This window comes from Dasypus novemcinctus, chromosome 4 (genome assembly GCF_030445035.2).
Source record: "Dasypus novemcinctus isolate mDasNov1 chromosome 4, mDasNov1.1.hap2, whole genome shotgun sequence".
NCBI classification, from domain to species: Eukaryota; Metazoa; Chordata; class Mammalia; order Cingulata; family Dasypodidae; genus Dasypus; species Dasypus novemcinctus.
The window spans coordinates 77,118,113-77,135,482 of record NC_080676.1 but is presented as its reverse complement, the minus strand read 5'-3'; the positions used below and the strand labels follow the sequence as shown (position 1 = coordinate 77,135,482).

At 36.0% G+C, this 17,370-nt stretch overlaps 1 protein-coding gene across 1 annotated transcript in view; it reads left to right on the top strand.

Moving 5' to 3' along the window:
* The window catches only part of SEC22A (SEC22 homolog A, vesicle trafficking protein), an 85,068-nt gene extending 68,668 nt beyond the window's left edge, over positions 1 to 16,400 (top strand). Inside the window, exon 7 of the mRNA XM_004465793.5 lies at positions 13,186 to 16,400. Within this exon, the coding sequence (XP_004465850.1) occupies positions 13,186 to 13,386 (201 nt within the window). The 3' untranslated portion in view covers positions 13,387 to 16,400. The remainder of the gene's footprint in view (positions 1 to 13,185) is intronic.
* Positions 16,401 to 17,370: the final 970 nt, after the last annotated feature.

Sequence of the window (17,370 nt, the reverse complement as noted above, 5' to 3'; positions counted from 1 at the left end):
GTATATGAAGCAAATATTGGCATAATTGAAAGGAGTAATAAGTGATTCTACATTAATAAGTCGGACACTTTAGTACACCATTTTCAATAATAGATAGGACATCTAGACAGAATATTAAGAAGGAAAAAGGAGTCTTGAATGATATTATAAACCTCTAGGCCTAACATATATTATATATATAGAACACTTAGCCCAACAACAGAAAAGTAGTCATTCTTCTTGAATGCACATGGGTCATTCTCCAGGATAGGCCATATGTTACATCACAGAACAAGTCTCCATAAATTCAAATATTTTGAAATCATTCATCCTGTCTTCTCATATTACAATGGAATGAATCTGTATCAGTAACAAAGGGAAAACTGGAAAACTCACAAATATGTAGAAATTAGCAGTGCATGCTTAACCAGTGGGTCAAAGAGGAAATCAAAGGGAAACTAGGAAATATCTTGAGGCAAATGAAAATGAAAATACAATATTCTGAAACTTATGGTGTGCAGCAAAGGTAATTCTGAGAAGGAAATTTATAGCTCTAAATGCTTATATTTTTAAAAGAAGAAAGACATCTAACCTCACAACTGGAAGATCCAGAGAAGAAAAAAAAAAGAGAAAGTAAACCCAAAGCCAGCAGAAGGAAGAAAATGACAAATATTAGAGTGGAGATAAATAGAGAATTAAAAAAAAATAGAATCACCAAAACCAAAACTTGGTTCTTTGAAAACATCAATAAAATTGACAAAACTTTAGCTAAATGACAAAGGAAAAAAAGAGAAAGTATGCAAATAACTAAAATCAGAAAGGAAAGGATGGGCATCACTACTGACATAAAAATGAAAAGGAATGTAAGATGTTACTATGAACAACTGTATGCCAACCAACTAGATAACCTAGATGAAATGGACAAATTCTTAGAAAAACACAAACATCCTACTCAAGAAGAAACAGAAGATCTCAACAGATGAGAAATAAGAGATTGAGTCAGTAATCAAAACCTCCCAACAAAGAAAAGTCCAGGACAGATGGCTTTACTGCTGAACTTCACCAAACATGCCAAGAAGAATTAACTCCAATCCTGCTCAAACTCTTCCAAAAAATTGAATAGAAGGAAATACTACCTAACTCATTCTATGAAGTCAAAATCACCCTCATACTAAAGCCAGGTAAAGGCACCACAAGAAAAGAAAAGTACAGACCAATATCACTTACGAATATAAACACAAAATATCTCAACAAAATACTAGCAAATACAAGAGCATAGTAAAAAATTACACAGCATGAACAAGTGAGACTTAAACCAGACATGCAAGGATGGTTCAAATGTAAGAAAATCAACTAACATTATACACCACATTACTAGAATGAAGGGAGAAAAACATGATCATTGCAATTGATTCAGAAAAGGCATTTGACAAAGTCCAGCACCCCTTCTTGGTTAAAAACATTTAGAAAACTAGGAATAGAAGAAAACTTCCTCAGTATGATAAACTGTATATATGAAAAACCCACAGCTGACATCATAATGGTGAAAGCTTTCTCTTTAAGATCAGAAATAAGCCCACTGTCACAACTGTTGCTCAGTATTTTACTGGAAATTTTTACCATAGCAAAATCTCCCCTATGTCTTTTTTTTTTTCCTTTCCCTACTTGCAGACAATATGATTCCATATGTATAGGAAATCCTGAAAAATCCACAAGAAAGCTAGTGGAGCTAGCAAAGTGGTGGAGTACATGATCAACACAAAAAAAACAATAGTGTTTCTATACACTAGTAATGAACAGTCTGAAAAGGAAATCAAGAAAAATTCCATTTACAAATAGCAACTAAAAGAAACATATATCTACGAATAAATTTAACCAAGGGTGTAAAGGACTTATACACAGAAAACTACAAAACATTGCTAAGAGAAATCAAAGACTCAAATGGAAGGACAGTCCATGTTAAGGATTAAAAGATCAAATACTGTTAAGATTCGTTTCTCACAAAGCAATTTACAGATTCAGTGCATTCCCAGTAAAAAATCCAACATCCTTCTTTGCAGAAAAAGAATAGCCAATCAACTTTATATGGAAGGGTAAGGAGCCCTTAATAGCCAAAACTGTCTTGAAAAAGAACAAAGTTGGAAGACTCATACTTCCCGTTTTAAAACTTATTACAAAGCTGCAGAAATCACAACAGCATGGTACTGGCACAAGGACAGATGTATGGACCAATGCAATTGAATTGAGAGTTCAGAAATAAACCTTCACTTCTATGGACAATTTTTGTCAAGGGTGTCAAGTTTACTCAACTGGGAAAGAATAGTCTCGAACAAATGGTGCTGTTAGTAAACTGGATGTCTGCATGCAAAAGAGTGATGGTGGACTCCTACCAGACCATATACAAATAATAACTCAAAGCATGCCAAAACTATAATACTCCTAGAAGAAAATGTAGGGAAGCATCTTCAGGACTGTATGTTAGGCAACAGTTTCTTAAACTTTATACCCAAAGCACAAACAAGAAAGGAGAAAATAGATCAATGAGACTTCCACCAAATGTAAAACTTTTGTGTATCAAAGGACTTCATCATGAAAGTAAAAAGTCAACCTATGGAAAAGGAGAAAATATTTGGCAACCACTTAACCAATAAGGGTTTTTTTGTTTTTTTTTTAAAGATTTATTTATTTATTTAATTTCCCCCCCTCCCCTGGTTGTCTGTTCTTGGTGTCTATTTGTTGCGTCTTGTTTCTTTGTCTGCTTTTGTTTCTTTGTCCGCTTCTGTTGTCGTCAGCGGCACGGGAAGTGTGGGCGGCGCCATTCCTGGGCAGGCTGCACTTTCTTTTTCACGCTGGGCGGCTTTCCTCACGGGCGCACTCCTTGCGCGTGGGGGCTCCCCCACGCGGGGGACACCCTTGCGTGGCACGGCACTCCTTGCGCGCATCAGCACTGCGCATTGCCAGCTCCACACGGGTCGAGGAGGCCCGGGGTTTGAACCGCGGACCTCCCATATGGTAGACGGACGCCCTAACCACTGGGCCAAAGTCCGTTTCCTCCAATAAGGGTTTAATATCCAGAATATATAAAGAAATACAACTCAACAAAAACACAACCCAGTTGAAATATGGGCAAAAGACTTGAGTAGACGTTTCTCCAAGTAAGATATACAGAATGCCAAAAAGCACATGAAAAGATTTTCAACATCATTATTTATTAAGGAAATGGTATTCAAATTTACGAGATACTATTTCACATGCACTAAAAAGGGAAAATAGTGTTAAGAGAGGATGTGGAGAAATAGAAATACTTCTTCATTGTTGGTGGAGATATAAAATAGTGCAGCTGCTGTGGTAAACAATTTGGCAGTTCCTTTTTCTTTTTTTCAATCGATTGTAGGTGGTACTGTATTTTTACTTTCAGTGTCCACACATTCAGAAATACAGTGGATTTTTGTATGTTTATCTTATATTCTGGACATTGCTGAACTCACTTATTATTATTTTTAATAGTTTTTTTTTTGTATATTCCTGGGGAATTTAGTAGACAATGATGTTCTGCAAATAGAGGCAGTCTTAATTTTTCCTTTCCTCTCTGTATACCTTTATTTCATTTTCTCGCACTATACTGGGTAAGAGTCATGAAACAGGATATCCTTGCTTTCTTACTGAGTCTAGAGGAAAGAATTGGGTCCTTCACCAATTAAGTGTGATGTTAGATATGAAATTTTTGTACATGCTTTTTATCAAGTTGAGGAATTTCCCTTCTATTCTTATTTTTCTCAGAGTTTTTATTATAAATGTTTTATTTTTTATTTGGTGTATTTATTTTTTATTATCTTTTTTTTTGAAGATACAGGGACCATACAAAATGTTACATTAAAAAATATGAGGTTCCCATATACCCCACTCCCCACACCCCCACTCTTCACACATCAACAACTTCTTTCATTAGTGTGGTGTATTCATTGTCATTGATGAGTACATTTTGGAGCATTGCTACACAGCATGGATTATAGTTTATGTTGTAGTTTACACTTTCTCCCAGTCCTTTCAGTGGGTTATGGTGGGATATATAGTGTCCTGCATCTGTCCTGCAGTATCATTACTTACTGGTACTCTAGCAATAAATTTTTAAATGGGTGTTGAATTTACCTTTTCTACATCAGTTAATATGATCATGTGGATTTTTCTTCTTTAGCTGTTAGTAGGTGGGTTATACTGATTGGTTTTCCAGTAAGGAAACAATCTTGCATTCCTGAAATAAACTCTGCTTGATCATGGTGTTTAGTTCTTTTTATACATTACTGAATTCACTTTGCTAATATTTGATAAGAATTTTTGCATCTGTATTCAAGAAGGATATTTCTTATTTTGTACTATCTTTGTCTGGTTTTGATAGGGTAATTTTGACTTCATAAAATGAATTGGGAAGTGTTCCTTCCTTTCTGGAATAGATAGTTTAGAATTGGTGTTAATTTTCTTTATAAACATTTGATAGAATTCTGCATTGAAACCATCTGGGCCTGGTAATTTCTTTTTTGGAAATTTTTAAATTACAAAGTCAATTTTCTTAATAGTTTTAAGGATATATTAGTCAAGTTTCTCTAAGGAAACAGAACCAACAATACACACACACAAACATACACCTGTGTGTGTGTGTATTATGTCAATATTATAAGACTTTTTAAATAAGACTTGGCTCGTGCAATTGCCTATGCAAGTCCAAATTCTGTAGGGCAGGCTGCCAGCTGGGAACTCTGCTGAAGGTTTTTCATGAATTCCCCAAGAGAAGCTGTCTGTCTGAAATAAAGATGGAAATTCTCCCTTGTGACTGCTGAAATTTTCACTTCTTGTAAGGCTTTCAGTTGATTGAATGAGACTTCTCTCATTATTGAAGGCAGTCTCCATAAATGGTTGTAGATGTAATCAGTCATAGATTCAATCAATTAACTGATGATTTAAATCCATGAAATATCACAGTCACAATCAGATTAGTACTTGCTTGACCAAACAATGGAAGACATAACCCAGTGAAGTTAACACCTGAACTTAACCATCACAAGGGCTATTCAGATTATCTTTTTCATATTGTGTGAGTCATGGTAGTTCATGTTTTTTGAGGAAGTGATTCTTTTCATTTAAGTTCACATGCGTGCTATTCATAGTATTCCCTTATTATCCTTGTGGAATCTGTAGAGTCTATAGTGATATTACTGTTTCATTTCTTGTATTTTTCTGCCTCTTTTTCTTTGTCATTCTTTTCAATTTCATTGATTTTTTTTCAAAGAACCAGTTCTTTGTTTCATTGATTTTACTTTTTTGTTTTTCCGTTTTCAGTGTCACTGATATCTGCTCTGCTTTATTATTTCCTTCCTCTTGCTTGCTTAGGGTTTATTTTACTCTTCTTTATTGGGATACTTGAGGTGGCAACTTAGATTACTAATGTGAAAATTTCCTCTTTTGTAACATATACATAGTGCTGTAAATTTCCATCTCCCTGTTTCTTTAGCGCTTTCCCACAAATTTTGATGTGTTGTATTTTCATATTTATTTACTTCAATGTATTTTTTATTGCCCTTGAGACTTTTTCTTTGACCTATGGATTATTTTACAAGTGTGTTTAATTTCCAAGTGTTTAGAGATTTTTCTGTTATCATTTCTGTTATCAATTCCTAGATTGAGTTGAGAAAACTCAATCTATAGATCTTAGTTCTTTTCAGTTTGTTGAGGTTTGTTTTATGGCCCAAAGTATGGTTTATCTTAGTATACCTTCCATGGGAACTTGAAAAAAAGATGTTTTCTGCTGTTGTTGGATGAGTGATCTAGAAATGTTGTTTAGATCCTGTTGTTTGATGGTGGTGTTGAGTTCTTCTTTTTTAAGTGTAGTTATTCTATTATTGTTGAGAGAAAGAGGTTGAAGTTTAAAACTCTAATTGTGGATTTGTCTTTTTCTCCTTTCAGTTCTGTCCTTTCTCCTTTCAGTTTTTGTTTCACATATTTTGCATCTCATTATTTAGTGCACATACATTTTGGATGGCTTTTTGGAGGATTGCTGAATTTATCATTACATAATGCCCCTCTCTGTGCCTGGTAATTTTCTTTGTGCTAAAGTCTACTTTCTTTAATATTAATATAGTTATTCCTGCCTTCTTTTGATTAATGTATGCATGATATATATTTTTCCATCCTCTTGCTTTCAACTTGCCTGTATCATTTGTGTGTTTTTTTTTTAAGGTAAGCAAGGACCTAAAGAGTTTATTAAGAAACAAGAAAAGCATAAATGAACAAAACCCCAGACATGGGTGCAGGTGTGCTACAGGGTGAGATGTGCACATGGGCCCCTAGTTAGACCTTTAAAAAAAAAGCCTTTCCTCCTCCCCTTTTCTGTTGTTGGGGAGGGGCCCCAGCTGTTCACTGTTCTGATTGGTTGCCTTACCATCTCCACCTGATAGCTCTCAGGGGACCAATGAGGCGGCCTTTTGTTTAGAGTTATCCAGGACCAAGGTAGGGAGGCCCATTTGGAGTTATCTTGGGCTCTTCCTTGACCCCAGAAAGAGTTCAAAAAGGACCTTGTGGGTGGGGTCTTAGCAGGGTCTTTCCAGCTTTGTTCTTTTTGTTGTTGTTGTTACTGCATCATCGTCTTGCTGTGTGACTCACGTGCATGGGCACTGGCTCATCAGGTGGGCACTCATGAGGGCACTGGCTCACCACACAGGCACACTTTCTCTTCTTCTTCTTCACCAAGAGGCCCTAGGGATCAAACCCAGGTCCTCCCAGATAGGAAGCAGAAGCTCTATCACTGGAGCCACTTCCACTTCCCCAGGCTTGTTCTTAGTAGCAGCCTTCCCTCAGTGTTTCCAGGTGGGGTCTCAAAGCCATGTTCTCTGTCGGGTCCTAGCTGTGACTTGTCTTCCCTTTTCCCCCCTATACTAATCTGCCTGTATTCCCCCTTCAGGGAGTTTACACCCTTATTCTTAAGGGGAAGCTGAAAGGGCAAAGGTCTTTCTTCTGTAGCTGCTTCCTTCTGGTTAGGGGGAGTAATCCTTGCCTTATAGGGTGTGAAATTCTCTGGCTATTCTATTGAGGTTGAGGGAAGGCTGGTCCAGCACCATGGTTGGAACTGGGTGAAATCCCAGCATGACTAATACATTGTTCAGGAAGGTGTCAATTCTGGAAGAAATAAACTGAGGTAGAATTTTGAAGATACGTGGTCCCACTTAGAGGATAAAGAAGATGGTGGTAAAGTGAACCCAAAAAGGGGGCCAGCCATGACATACTGGATCACGAGAGTGAGAAAGGACAGGTGCCTCCAGAAGCTGCATCCTCTTGAAGTTGGTGGGCTTCATCTTGCAGGTTTCGAATGCTGTCTTGGACTAGTCCAGAATGATTTACAAAAAACAAAACAAAACAGCATTCTTCCTTGAGAAACAGACAGGTTCCTCCCTGTGCCAGTGTTAGCATGTTTAGGGCTCTGTAATTTTGCAGCATCACAGTAGCAAGGGAGTCTAATTGCTGGCTAAGTGCTTCTAAGGCATGGCTAGTTTCTTCTGTGCTGTTGGTTAACTCTACAAGAGATTGAGGTAGACTTGCTGGGCTTGGTATAAACTGCTAACTCCAGTTCTCTTGGCATTGGTTATGCCTAGGATAGCTAGTAGAGGTATGAGAGACACTGCCTTAGACATAAACTCACAAGCCTATAAACTTGTTGTATAGGCTACAATAAGACAAGCAAACTAAAGACAGTAGTTAAGAGAGCCATTCTTTTATCTTATAGGCATGTTCATTAACTACTTAAAAAATGAATAAAGTTTACCAAGACTTTTAACATGTTCAGTATTCCTTTGTATGTGATCTAGAATAGAAAAGAGATCATATTTATCAAGTATATAGGTATAGCACTTGCTACTAGTTAATGCACAAATTCCTCCTTGAGCTGCAGTTAATAGATTTAATCTCCAGGTTTGCAATACCATACATGTTGTCCCTCCATGGGAGCAGGCCATAGTGCCAGTTGTATTTAAGTTCTGCTCACATTACTCTGGTAATTATTGCTGCACTTGGTATGTCCTTCACACAGCCAGCATGCAGCAGCACCATTGATCCTAGAGAGTGGCTCCAGTATTGCATCAGCCTAGCGCATAGTGCTCTCCAGCACTATGAAACAGAGCCAGTCTAGAGGCAGTGTCCATTGTAAAGCTTGCCATATCAAGCCATAGGAGTCCAAAACAGCAATGTACTTTCCATCCACTTCAGAAGCATGTCCAGAGATGTTGTAGATACTTATATTATTTTAGGGGTCAGTGACCAACCTAGCCAATAACTCAAATGGAGAGGCACCATGCAGGGTACTGAAGGCCTGGTTTGAATGCACAAGAGGGTTTGACAATACTGAAGTTTTTCTCTTAAATTTTGTATACTTCCTAAATACTTCCAACGCAATGCATAACATAAAATGAACTTAACTACTTTAGTACTTTACTTTTTATTTCTCCCTTTACCATGATTACATTAATAGATATTTTCCTTTAACAGTAAAGGAAAAACTATTTTCTCCATTATTTTATGAAAATCTAAGATTCCCAATAGTATCAAGATTATCTTTCTCTTACCACTTTAATATGCAGATTGAGGTGGCCTCGACCAGTTTCCCTTTTATGAAGTGACTTTTATCAATATCAGTTTAGTTTTCTAGTTAATAATGGCTTCCTGGAATTAGCCATTGAAATGCCTCAGTTTAAACAATGATTTAACAAACATCTTATAATTAATTGTAAATTACTTTTACATTTAAATAAGCTTATTAAATTACAGTTAGCAACCATTGAAATTTATTTGTCTATGCTGTGAAAACTAGTTATTTCACTTTAGGACAGATCTATATTTCCCTCTTTAACTTAATTTCATTAAACAGAAACTTAACAACTTTCATCATCTTAAAGACTTAATACATATAATGTTAATGTATTTTGTTAGTATCATATAAACCTAGGGAGATTACACCCAAGCTAATTGAAACCATTATAATTTCTGCAAAAATGTTATTTTTCCCTCCTCCACAGGAGGCTAAAATCTCTTTTCTTTAATAACATTCTAAAACTGTGGATTACTTTAAAAGCATTCTGACTGCCAGGGTCTGAAATAATTATAATTGTTTAATTTGTTTTAATCATAATTTAGAAAAGAGCTTTCCATAGCTTTCAAGGACTTTTCCTTTACTTGCTGAAATTTGGAATTGGATTATTAATTACTCTCATTTTAAGACTGTTAAAAGGTTTAAATTGGGGAATTACAGGATAAACTATGATTCTTATTTCCCAGGTCTAGTAGACAGAGTTTTAAATTAAGCTTACATTTCCCTATTGTGTCACAAGTTGCCCTTTTCCCATAGCTCTTGCAAAAAGAAGGACGTCCTGGGGAGCTGGGTAATTCAGGTAGCTTAGGAAGAACTTTTTTTCCTCTCCCAATAATTTCTATATTCAGATTTCTATATGACCTTTTCATCCTGATTAGTTTCTCTGATTTGGGCTCCAGGGATATTCATTTACATGGATATGAACACATATTTAATTTTTAACAATTTGAATAGAGTTCTTTTAAGAATTTTCATTTGTTAATTTGATATTATAGTCCCAACGTATGAAAATATGCACTGAACAAATAGACATAGAGAGGTAGACACAGAAACTTACAACTCACTAATATTACTTACAATTTTCATTCACTTACAAAATAAGTTTAACTGTAAAAGAATATATTTAAAAGATCTCTTTGAAGAATATTTCTAATTAATCTGCACTGTGACTATGTAATTTTGCACAAGAATTTCATTCTTTTTAGTCATTGGCTTATAACCAGCTGTTCCCAATACTTTAAAATGCAATTGACAACGTTTTCCTTTACTTCAGAGCTCTGCTTATTTCCCATACCTATATCATTTGAAGTGCATTTCTGGCAAATAGCATACAGTTGGTTCATATTTTTTTAATCCACTCAGCCAATCTCTGTCTTTTAATTGGTATATTTAGACTATATACATCTACTATAGTTACTAATATTTTAGGGCTGGAGTCTGCCATTTTATTTTTTTGTTTTCTATTTTTCCTGCCTTCTTCTGGATCCATTTTGATTTGTCTATTGTGATTTTGAGTGTCTTTATATAGTTCTTTTAGTCAGTGGTTGCTGTGGGTATTATCTTATATATACTTATACACACATAATTTATCACAGTCTTCTGGTACCATCATTTTGAGGAAAGCATAAACATTGCCTTTCTATTCTTTTACCTTCCCCCATTTATAGTTACCTTAAATATTTGCTCTAAATACATAGAAACCTCATAAGACAGTGTTATAATTTTTGCTTCAACCATCAAACATATTAGAAAACACAAGAGAAGGAATGCTTATTATATTTACTGATATTTTTGTTTACTGTGTTTTTTCTTCCTTCTGAGTATTCCATAGTTCCTTGTTTTCTTTCTGTTGGGTAACTATTTAGCCATTCTTTTAGGCTATATCTACTAGCAACAAATCTCTTAGTCTTCTTTCTTCTGTGAATGTCTTGATTTATCCTTCATTCCTAAAGGATATTTTTTCAGATATAAAATTCTATGTTGACACATCTTCTCTTTCAGCACTTGAAAAATGTTATTCCTTCTTTTTATGCTGACTAATCACTGCCTTACTGCTGGGTGAAGGTAAATGTCCAGGATTCCCATTTGGTCTCTGCTGACACCAGGGTGGGAGGGGTGAGGGTTGTTACCTTAATACAGTGGGAATGAAAGTCCTGGCCCCCTGCTTGGCCATCTCTGAAACCACCATAGCATAGGAATTGGGACAGCTCATCACAGTCCATGGTGGGTGGAATTTTAGGCTCTCCGATCAGCCTTTGCTGGTGGAGGTGGAGCCAGTTTTTTCTGTGTTGTTTGGCAATAATAGAGTAGTTATTGTCCAAAAAATTTCTATCTTGCTAAATTGCCCCTTTCCCAGTCCTTTGGTTACAGAGACTAATCTTTTATTGGAGTCCTTTTTAAAAAAATATCTGTACCCTGTCAGCATTTTCCATTTACCAACTTCTTCAGCTCCAAGTCTGGGATATATGAATTAAAAACAACACAAAATAGGGAAGTCACCACTGTGTCATTCTTCAAGTCCAAAGGTCCCTAGTCTGTCTGCCTTCTTCTCTTTACCTTTCAGAATTTTCCTATGATTATTTTATATATAATGTCCAAGGTTTTCAGTTGTGCTTAGCAAAAGGAATAAGGAAAAGTTCATCTAATCCATCTTTGCAGATGTCACTATAAAGTTGCTTTTAAAGTAAGTTGCAGACATCTGTTATTTCCACCTTTACATATTTCAGCGTGTATCTCCTAAGAACAAAGACATTCTTCTATATAGCTGCAATAGCATTATTACACCAAAGAAATTTATCTAGTGCTATCTAATATAGGATCCATATTCAGATGACTTCTGTGCTCTCCACAGTATTCTTTATAGCTGTTACTTCCTTGCCCCCCTTACCCCATCCTGAATTCAATCCAGGATCATGCAGTGCATTTGGTTGTTTTATATCTTTTCTTCTATAATACAGTGTGTATTAGTCAGCCAAAGGGGTGCTGATGCCAAATACCAGAAATTGGTTGGTTTTTATAAAGGGTATTTATTTGGGGTAGGAGCTTACAGATAAAGGGCTTTACAGATAAAGCATAAGTTATTTCCCTCGCCAAAGTCTCTTTTCACGTGTTGGAGCAAGATGGCTGTCAGCATCTGTGAGGGTTCAGGCTTCCTGGGTTCCTCTCTTCCTGGGTCTTCCTTCTCTCCGGGCTCAGGGTTCCTCTCTTCCCAGGGCTTGCTTCTCTTTCCTCTGTGTGCTTCCTTCCCGGAGTTCCCGCTTAAGATTTCAGCATCAAACTCCAACTCTGGGGGTGGGATATAAGAGAACCTCTTGTATTTTGTAATGTAAACTTTTTTTGTGATCTATGTATCATTAAAATAAAAAACAATTATAGAAAAATAAAAATTAAACAAATAAAATAAAACAAAACCCCCCAACTCTGACCTTTGCCATGCCTTTTATCTTGGGAGTCCCTACCCACCAAGGGGTGGGGACTCAAAACCTTACTGATGTGGCCCAGTCAAAGCCCTAATCATAATTTAATCATGCCCAGGTACAGACCAGTTTACAAACATCCATTATCTATTTTTGGAATTCATAACTATATCAAACTGCTGCATATAGTTTCCTGGCATTTTTGTTTTTCTGGTTTGTTTTTGTCTTTCACATTGACATTTTTTAGGGGCCAGTAAATAAATGAGTGAACAAAATAGTCGAAAATCTCCCCAATCATGAAGCTTGGATTTTATTGGAAAGATATAGATGACAAACAAAATAAGCTTATTTTAAAAGTATGTTTATAGTATGTTATATAAAAAAATAAAGCAGGAAAGGGTAAATGTCAGGTGGGAGAGACCTCTTTCCTATCTCTTCCAAAATAGTACTCACTGTCAGTCTCTGTCCCCTTTTTCTGCTTTATCTTTTGTCTTTGTCAAGGCATATCTGTTTAGTATTATATATGAAAATATGTTAAAATTCTTCCCCTACTAGAATGTGAGATCCATGCAAACAATGACTTTGTCTTTCAATCACAAGTGTAGAACAATGCCTGACTTGCATCAGTCCCTCAATAGTTGTTGAATGAATTCTCACTCACATGTTCACTCAGATCCTGTATCTAGCATAGTTCCTTGCACTCATTGGGACATCAGTAAATATTTGTTGATTTCATTAATACTCAGATTATAAAGAACCCATTTTTCTGAATAGCTAATGTGAGCTTTTTATAATTTTCTGGATTGAGAATAAGAGATGGAACCCCCTCGGATCCTCGAAAGCTTCTCAGCTGCCTTTCATCTTGGTAAATCTGGCCAGCTTGAATACAAGGGAGTAATCCAATTGTACCTTCTTCTTAAATGTGATATAAAATGCTTTTGCTTTTGAAAAATGAGTAACATAAAAGTCAAAATGGATTTCTCTTTCAAGCTGTGGAGCTATTATAGTTGACAGTCTTAGAGGTGTTATATTACCCGTAGATGAAAAGTCCCCTTATTCTACTTTCATGTTTTACTCTCTCAACTATTACGATTTTATACTAGAAGTATTTATTTCTTTTCCTATAACCCTAATCATCTTTCATTTTTATATTTTGAACAGTGTTATTTACTTGTCTACTACACCAATTGGCGGAATGTCAAATCTTTTTTGACTTTTGGCTTAATCTGTCTATGCAACATGTATCTCTATGAACTGCGCAATCTCTGGCAACTTTTCTTTCACGTGACTGTGGGAGCATTTGTTACACTACAGATCTGGCTAAGGCAAGCCCAGGGCAAGGCTCCTGATTATGACGTCTGATACCAACCTTCAGACATTTTACCTCGGCTTCGGGGAAAAAAGAAGGGAGCCTGTCTTAACTGCCACTGTGATGAAGAAACTGTTCACCACAAATGAGAAGCTCTGCTTTCTTTCTCTCCAGTTTTCCTTTTTGTTTTAAATCAGTATGACATACTTGTGGACATGCAAGATCTGCCAGGCAAACATCTCTCAGAAGAATGTTGGCCCTGACATTATTCAGAGGAGGAGGGGGAGAAGACATCTCTCTGCAGGGCCATAACAGTGGAAGAACAATCAGACATCATTGGAAGACTTGGCCAGCAGTCCTGATCTTTTGCTGAAGAGTTCAATTTCAAATTATATATGGCACTTACTCTGAAGACCAAGCAGGAACTCTACAACATGGGTTTGCCTTTGTGAGGCATTAGTATAGACCAAATAAAGAGATGCTGCAGTAAATTGGAAAGTTTATATTTAAAACAAATGACTTGTTAACTGTTAGATTATTTGTACACTTACGGTACCGTGAGTTTATGTGGTCTCTGATGGTGCGGAATTGTTTTTTTCTTTTTATATTTTTGTGTGAATCTTAACTCTGAAGGTCACCTGAGGAGCTCATCTGATGAGCTCATTTTTGGAACATCATAAGTATTGAAAAGCCAGTGATGTATATATTTTTTTCTAGATCACTTTTGTAGTTTCTTTTGAAAGTCCTTTTAAAAACTGATTCATTAGATTACAGCCCTTGTTCCCTACACTTAAATCACTCGAGTACTACATATACTATTATTTACTTAATATTTGTCTTTTAAATTTTAAAGTATTTTTAAAAGAAATTAATCTCTATTCCAAGTGAAAAGTATCAGTTTGCCATAAATAAAAGTTTAACCACAAAATAAAAATAAAATAAAACATCATTGTTAAATTCTCACTAAATACTAATGCCTGTCAATGCCCTAAACTATGGGGCCTTCTCTTTGTTGCAGTGAGAGAGAGGTAGTACCCAGCACCAAAATAAGGCTTTCTCTGTGGCATAATCAGGAAGAAAATTGTAAAGGGAATGACCTTCTCACTATGATTCAGCATTATTTAATTTCATGCTGTGTACCACTTAAAATCATCTTGTGTACCACCACTGGTGTGGTTCCTGTGCTATGGAAACACTGGACTGTATTAAAAGAATCAGTAATCGATCTTTCTCCCAGCAACTCTTAATAAATTTTATGGCTTTGAGGAATTTAGCACCTACTATCTGAGAGAACTTACTTACTTTTTGATAACATTATACATATTGCTCAGGCAGTTATGAATTAATAATATAGGAGCAGAGTGTGATTCTATTAGTAAAATCTACTCTCTAGCTTGAGTTTAGAAGTCATGTTCATGAGTGATTTTCTTTTATTTTTTAAAGAAAAGGTTCTAAACAAGGTATTTGTAAAGTACTGAAATTTGATATTGTCCAGAAAGAACAGTAGATTCATTCAGTGGAATTCATATTACTGGGCTTTATTTCTTAAATAGAAGAAATAATTCCGAGGGGGAAGTGTCAATGAACGTCCTTCTTTGCCTGGACCAATATATGTTGGGTATGACTAGAATTGTAAAATATTGCTTACCTAGAACCATTTTGTAGCAGTTTCCTTTTAGAAGAATGAGGCAAAAGAAAAACAATAAGCTTATGATAGGGTTTTATTTAAGACAAGAAATTCCAATTCACCTCAATTTCTGTCTCTAACAAGACTATATAGAAATTATGTATACTGTGAGAGATACCTGAAGGCATCACATGATCCTAAATCATCAAAATAACATTGAATTATGTAATTACAGAGCCAGGAAAGTGTAGTAGTTCCGTTTGGAAAGGTTTTCTAAACTAATGGTTAAAACAAAAAAAGTTTTCTTGAAAATAGTTAACTAGGAAGTTGGAACATTTTGTTTAATTGTGACTTTGATATATATATTGATATATTTTGGCTCTCCTACCACTTTGGCTCAGTGGCTACCTCCTTATCTTTGAACTGATAAGTTATATTTGGTGTTTCAGGAACACTTAAAAATTCCTCACCAGCTATTTTTAAAGTCTTAATTTTTGCTTTTGTTTTTTTTTTTCACCAGCTGTTTTGAATAAGGGGATGTTTACATCTTAATGTGAAAAATGAAAACAGGTGTAAATAATGTTTGTGTTTGTGTGTTGTTTTTTTAGGAGGTACTGGGGAATGAACCTGGGACCTTGTACATGGAAAGCCGGCACTCAGCTAACTGAGCTACACCTGCTCCCCTGTAAATAATGTTTTATATATAGAAATGCTTTTATTTTTTACTTGCTGTCCTCATCTCTGAGTGTTTGTATAGCTTTCCTGCCTCTATTATCTTGTTGCCAAAAAAACTTTGAATTTGGAAAGAGAAATTTTTGCCATGGATGTAAAGAAGTCTTTAGATTTTTGAGAAAGAACCACTTAGACTTCTAATTTGTATGATATTTTTATCTTGCATTTCATATGCACTTCTTCTTCTAAGAGCAAGTCTGCATTTCCCTCATCAAAATGATTTTTCAGTGTAGGGAAAGCAGTATTTGCCCTCTTGTTATGGAGGAGGAAACCAAGGTATAGATGTTAATGATTTATTCAAGGTTGCACAGCTGAGCACAGAGTGGAAAATAATGAAGGTGACTAAGATCACATTCAGGAAATGTGTCTGTTCTTGTAAAATCAAGGAATTCAGCTTTCTATAATCAGTGAGTACAGGCCTGCTGCTGTCAAATTGAGGTGTGTTTTATCTTTAGGTAATTCTGAAATACTGCTTTTTCATTAGGGTATGCTCTGGTGAATGTCTTAAGAGAAGTTATATTACCTTATCCATAGATGAAGAAATCCCCTTTTTCTGCTTTCATATTTTACTAATACTTTTATTTATAATTGCAACTATTTGCTTGCTTTTTCTGTATTTGTCTGTATTTATACAAAAGAATTTGAAGCAACATACCAAGACGACTTATACAATGATGTAATAAAATATGAACAGCAAGGGGAGAAAAACAAGATCAATGAAAATGAAAGGAAGTGTTTCTCCCTTAGGGAGACTTTTTCCTGATGAATTCTGGCAACAGAAAAAAATGTTCTCACTTAGTGTTCTATGAGTGAACAAAACTCCCAACACATTTGCATATTATGATTGTGCTTTGGATTTTTAATTTGTGCCAACGTTCAAAGGTTTCCATTTCAGAGTGGTTTTGGTTTTTGTGGTTAATAGAAAATTTGTTCCCATAGGAAGAATCCTTATCCTAAGCTAAAAACAAGTATCTGGTTTAAGCTTTTATACCGTTTTGAAACAAATGCTTTCAGACATAAAGAATCTTTACCCAAATATGGAGTTTTATAACATATAATTAGCACATTTATTTTTCTTTAAATATGGTACTTTTCACAGTGGAACCTAGTCTGGAGAAACGCATAGTCCATTTCTGGTATATCCTGTCTCAAATCCCATTAGATTCCTGATTTGTCAAGGTTCTATGGAGACCAGAAATTTGTCATGTAACCCTTATCCTCTGTGTCACAGAAGTGCCTCATTCTAAGGTTAGGTTCCCCCCTGTCCCCAAAAGCCACTTATTTGGCCATAATTCTAAAAGGATTACTAAGAAACTCAAAGACCTACTCTGAGTTATTGGATTTCCAAGGAACACGACAAAGTGATGCATGTGTGTGCATGTCTGTTTCTTTACCTTTCTTCATGTTCCTATATTAACGGACTTTTTGTTCACTTTAAAAGTAAGCTGGGAAGCGGACTTGGCCCAATGGATAGGGCGTCCGCCTACCACATGGAAGGTCCGAGGTTCAAACCCCGGGCCTTCTTGACCCGTATGGAGCTGGCCCATGCGCAGCGCTGATGTGCACACGAGTGCCATGCCACACAGGGATGTCCCCGTGTAGGGGAGCCCCACGTGCAAGGAGTGTGCCCCATAAGGAGAGCCGCCCAGTGCGAAAGAAAGTGCAACCTGCCCAGGAA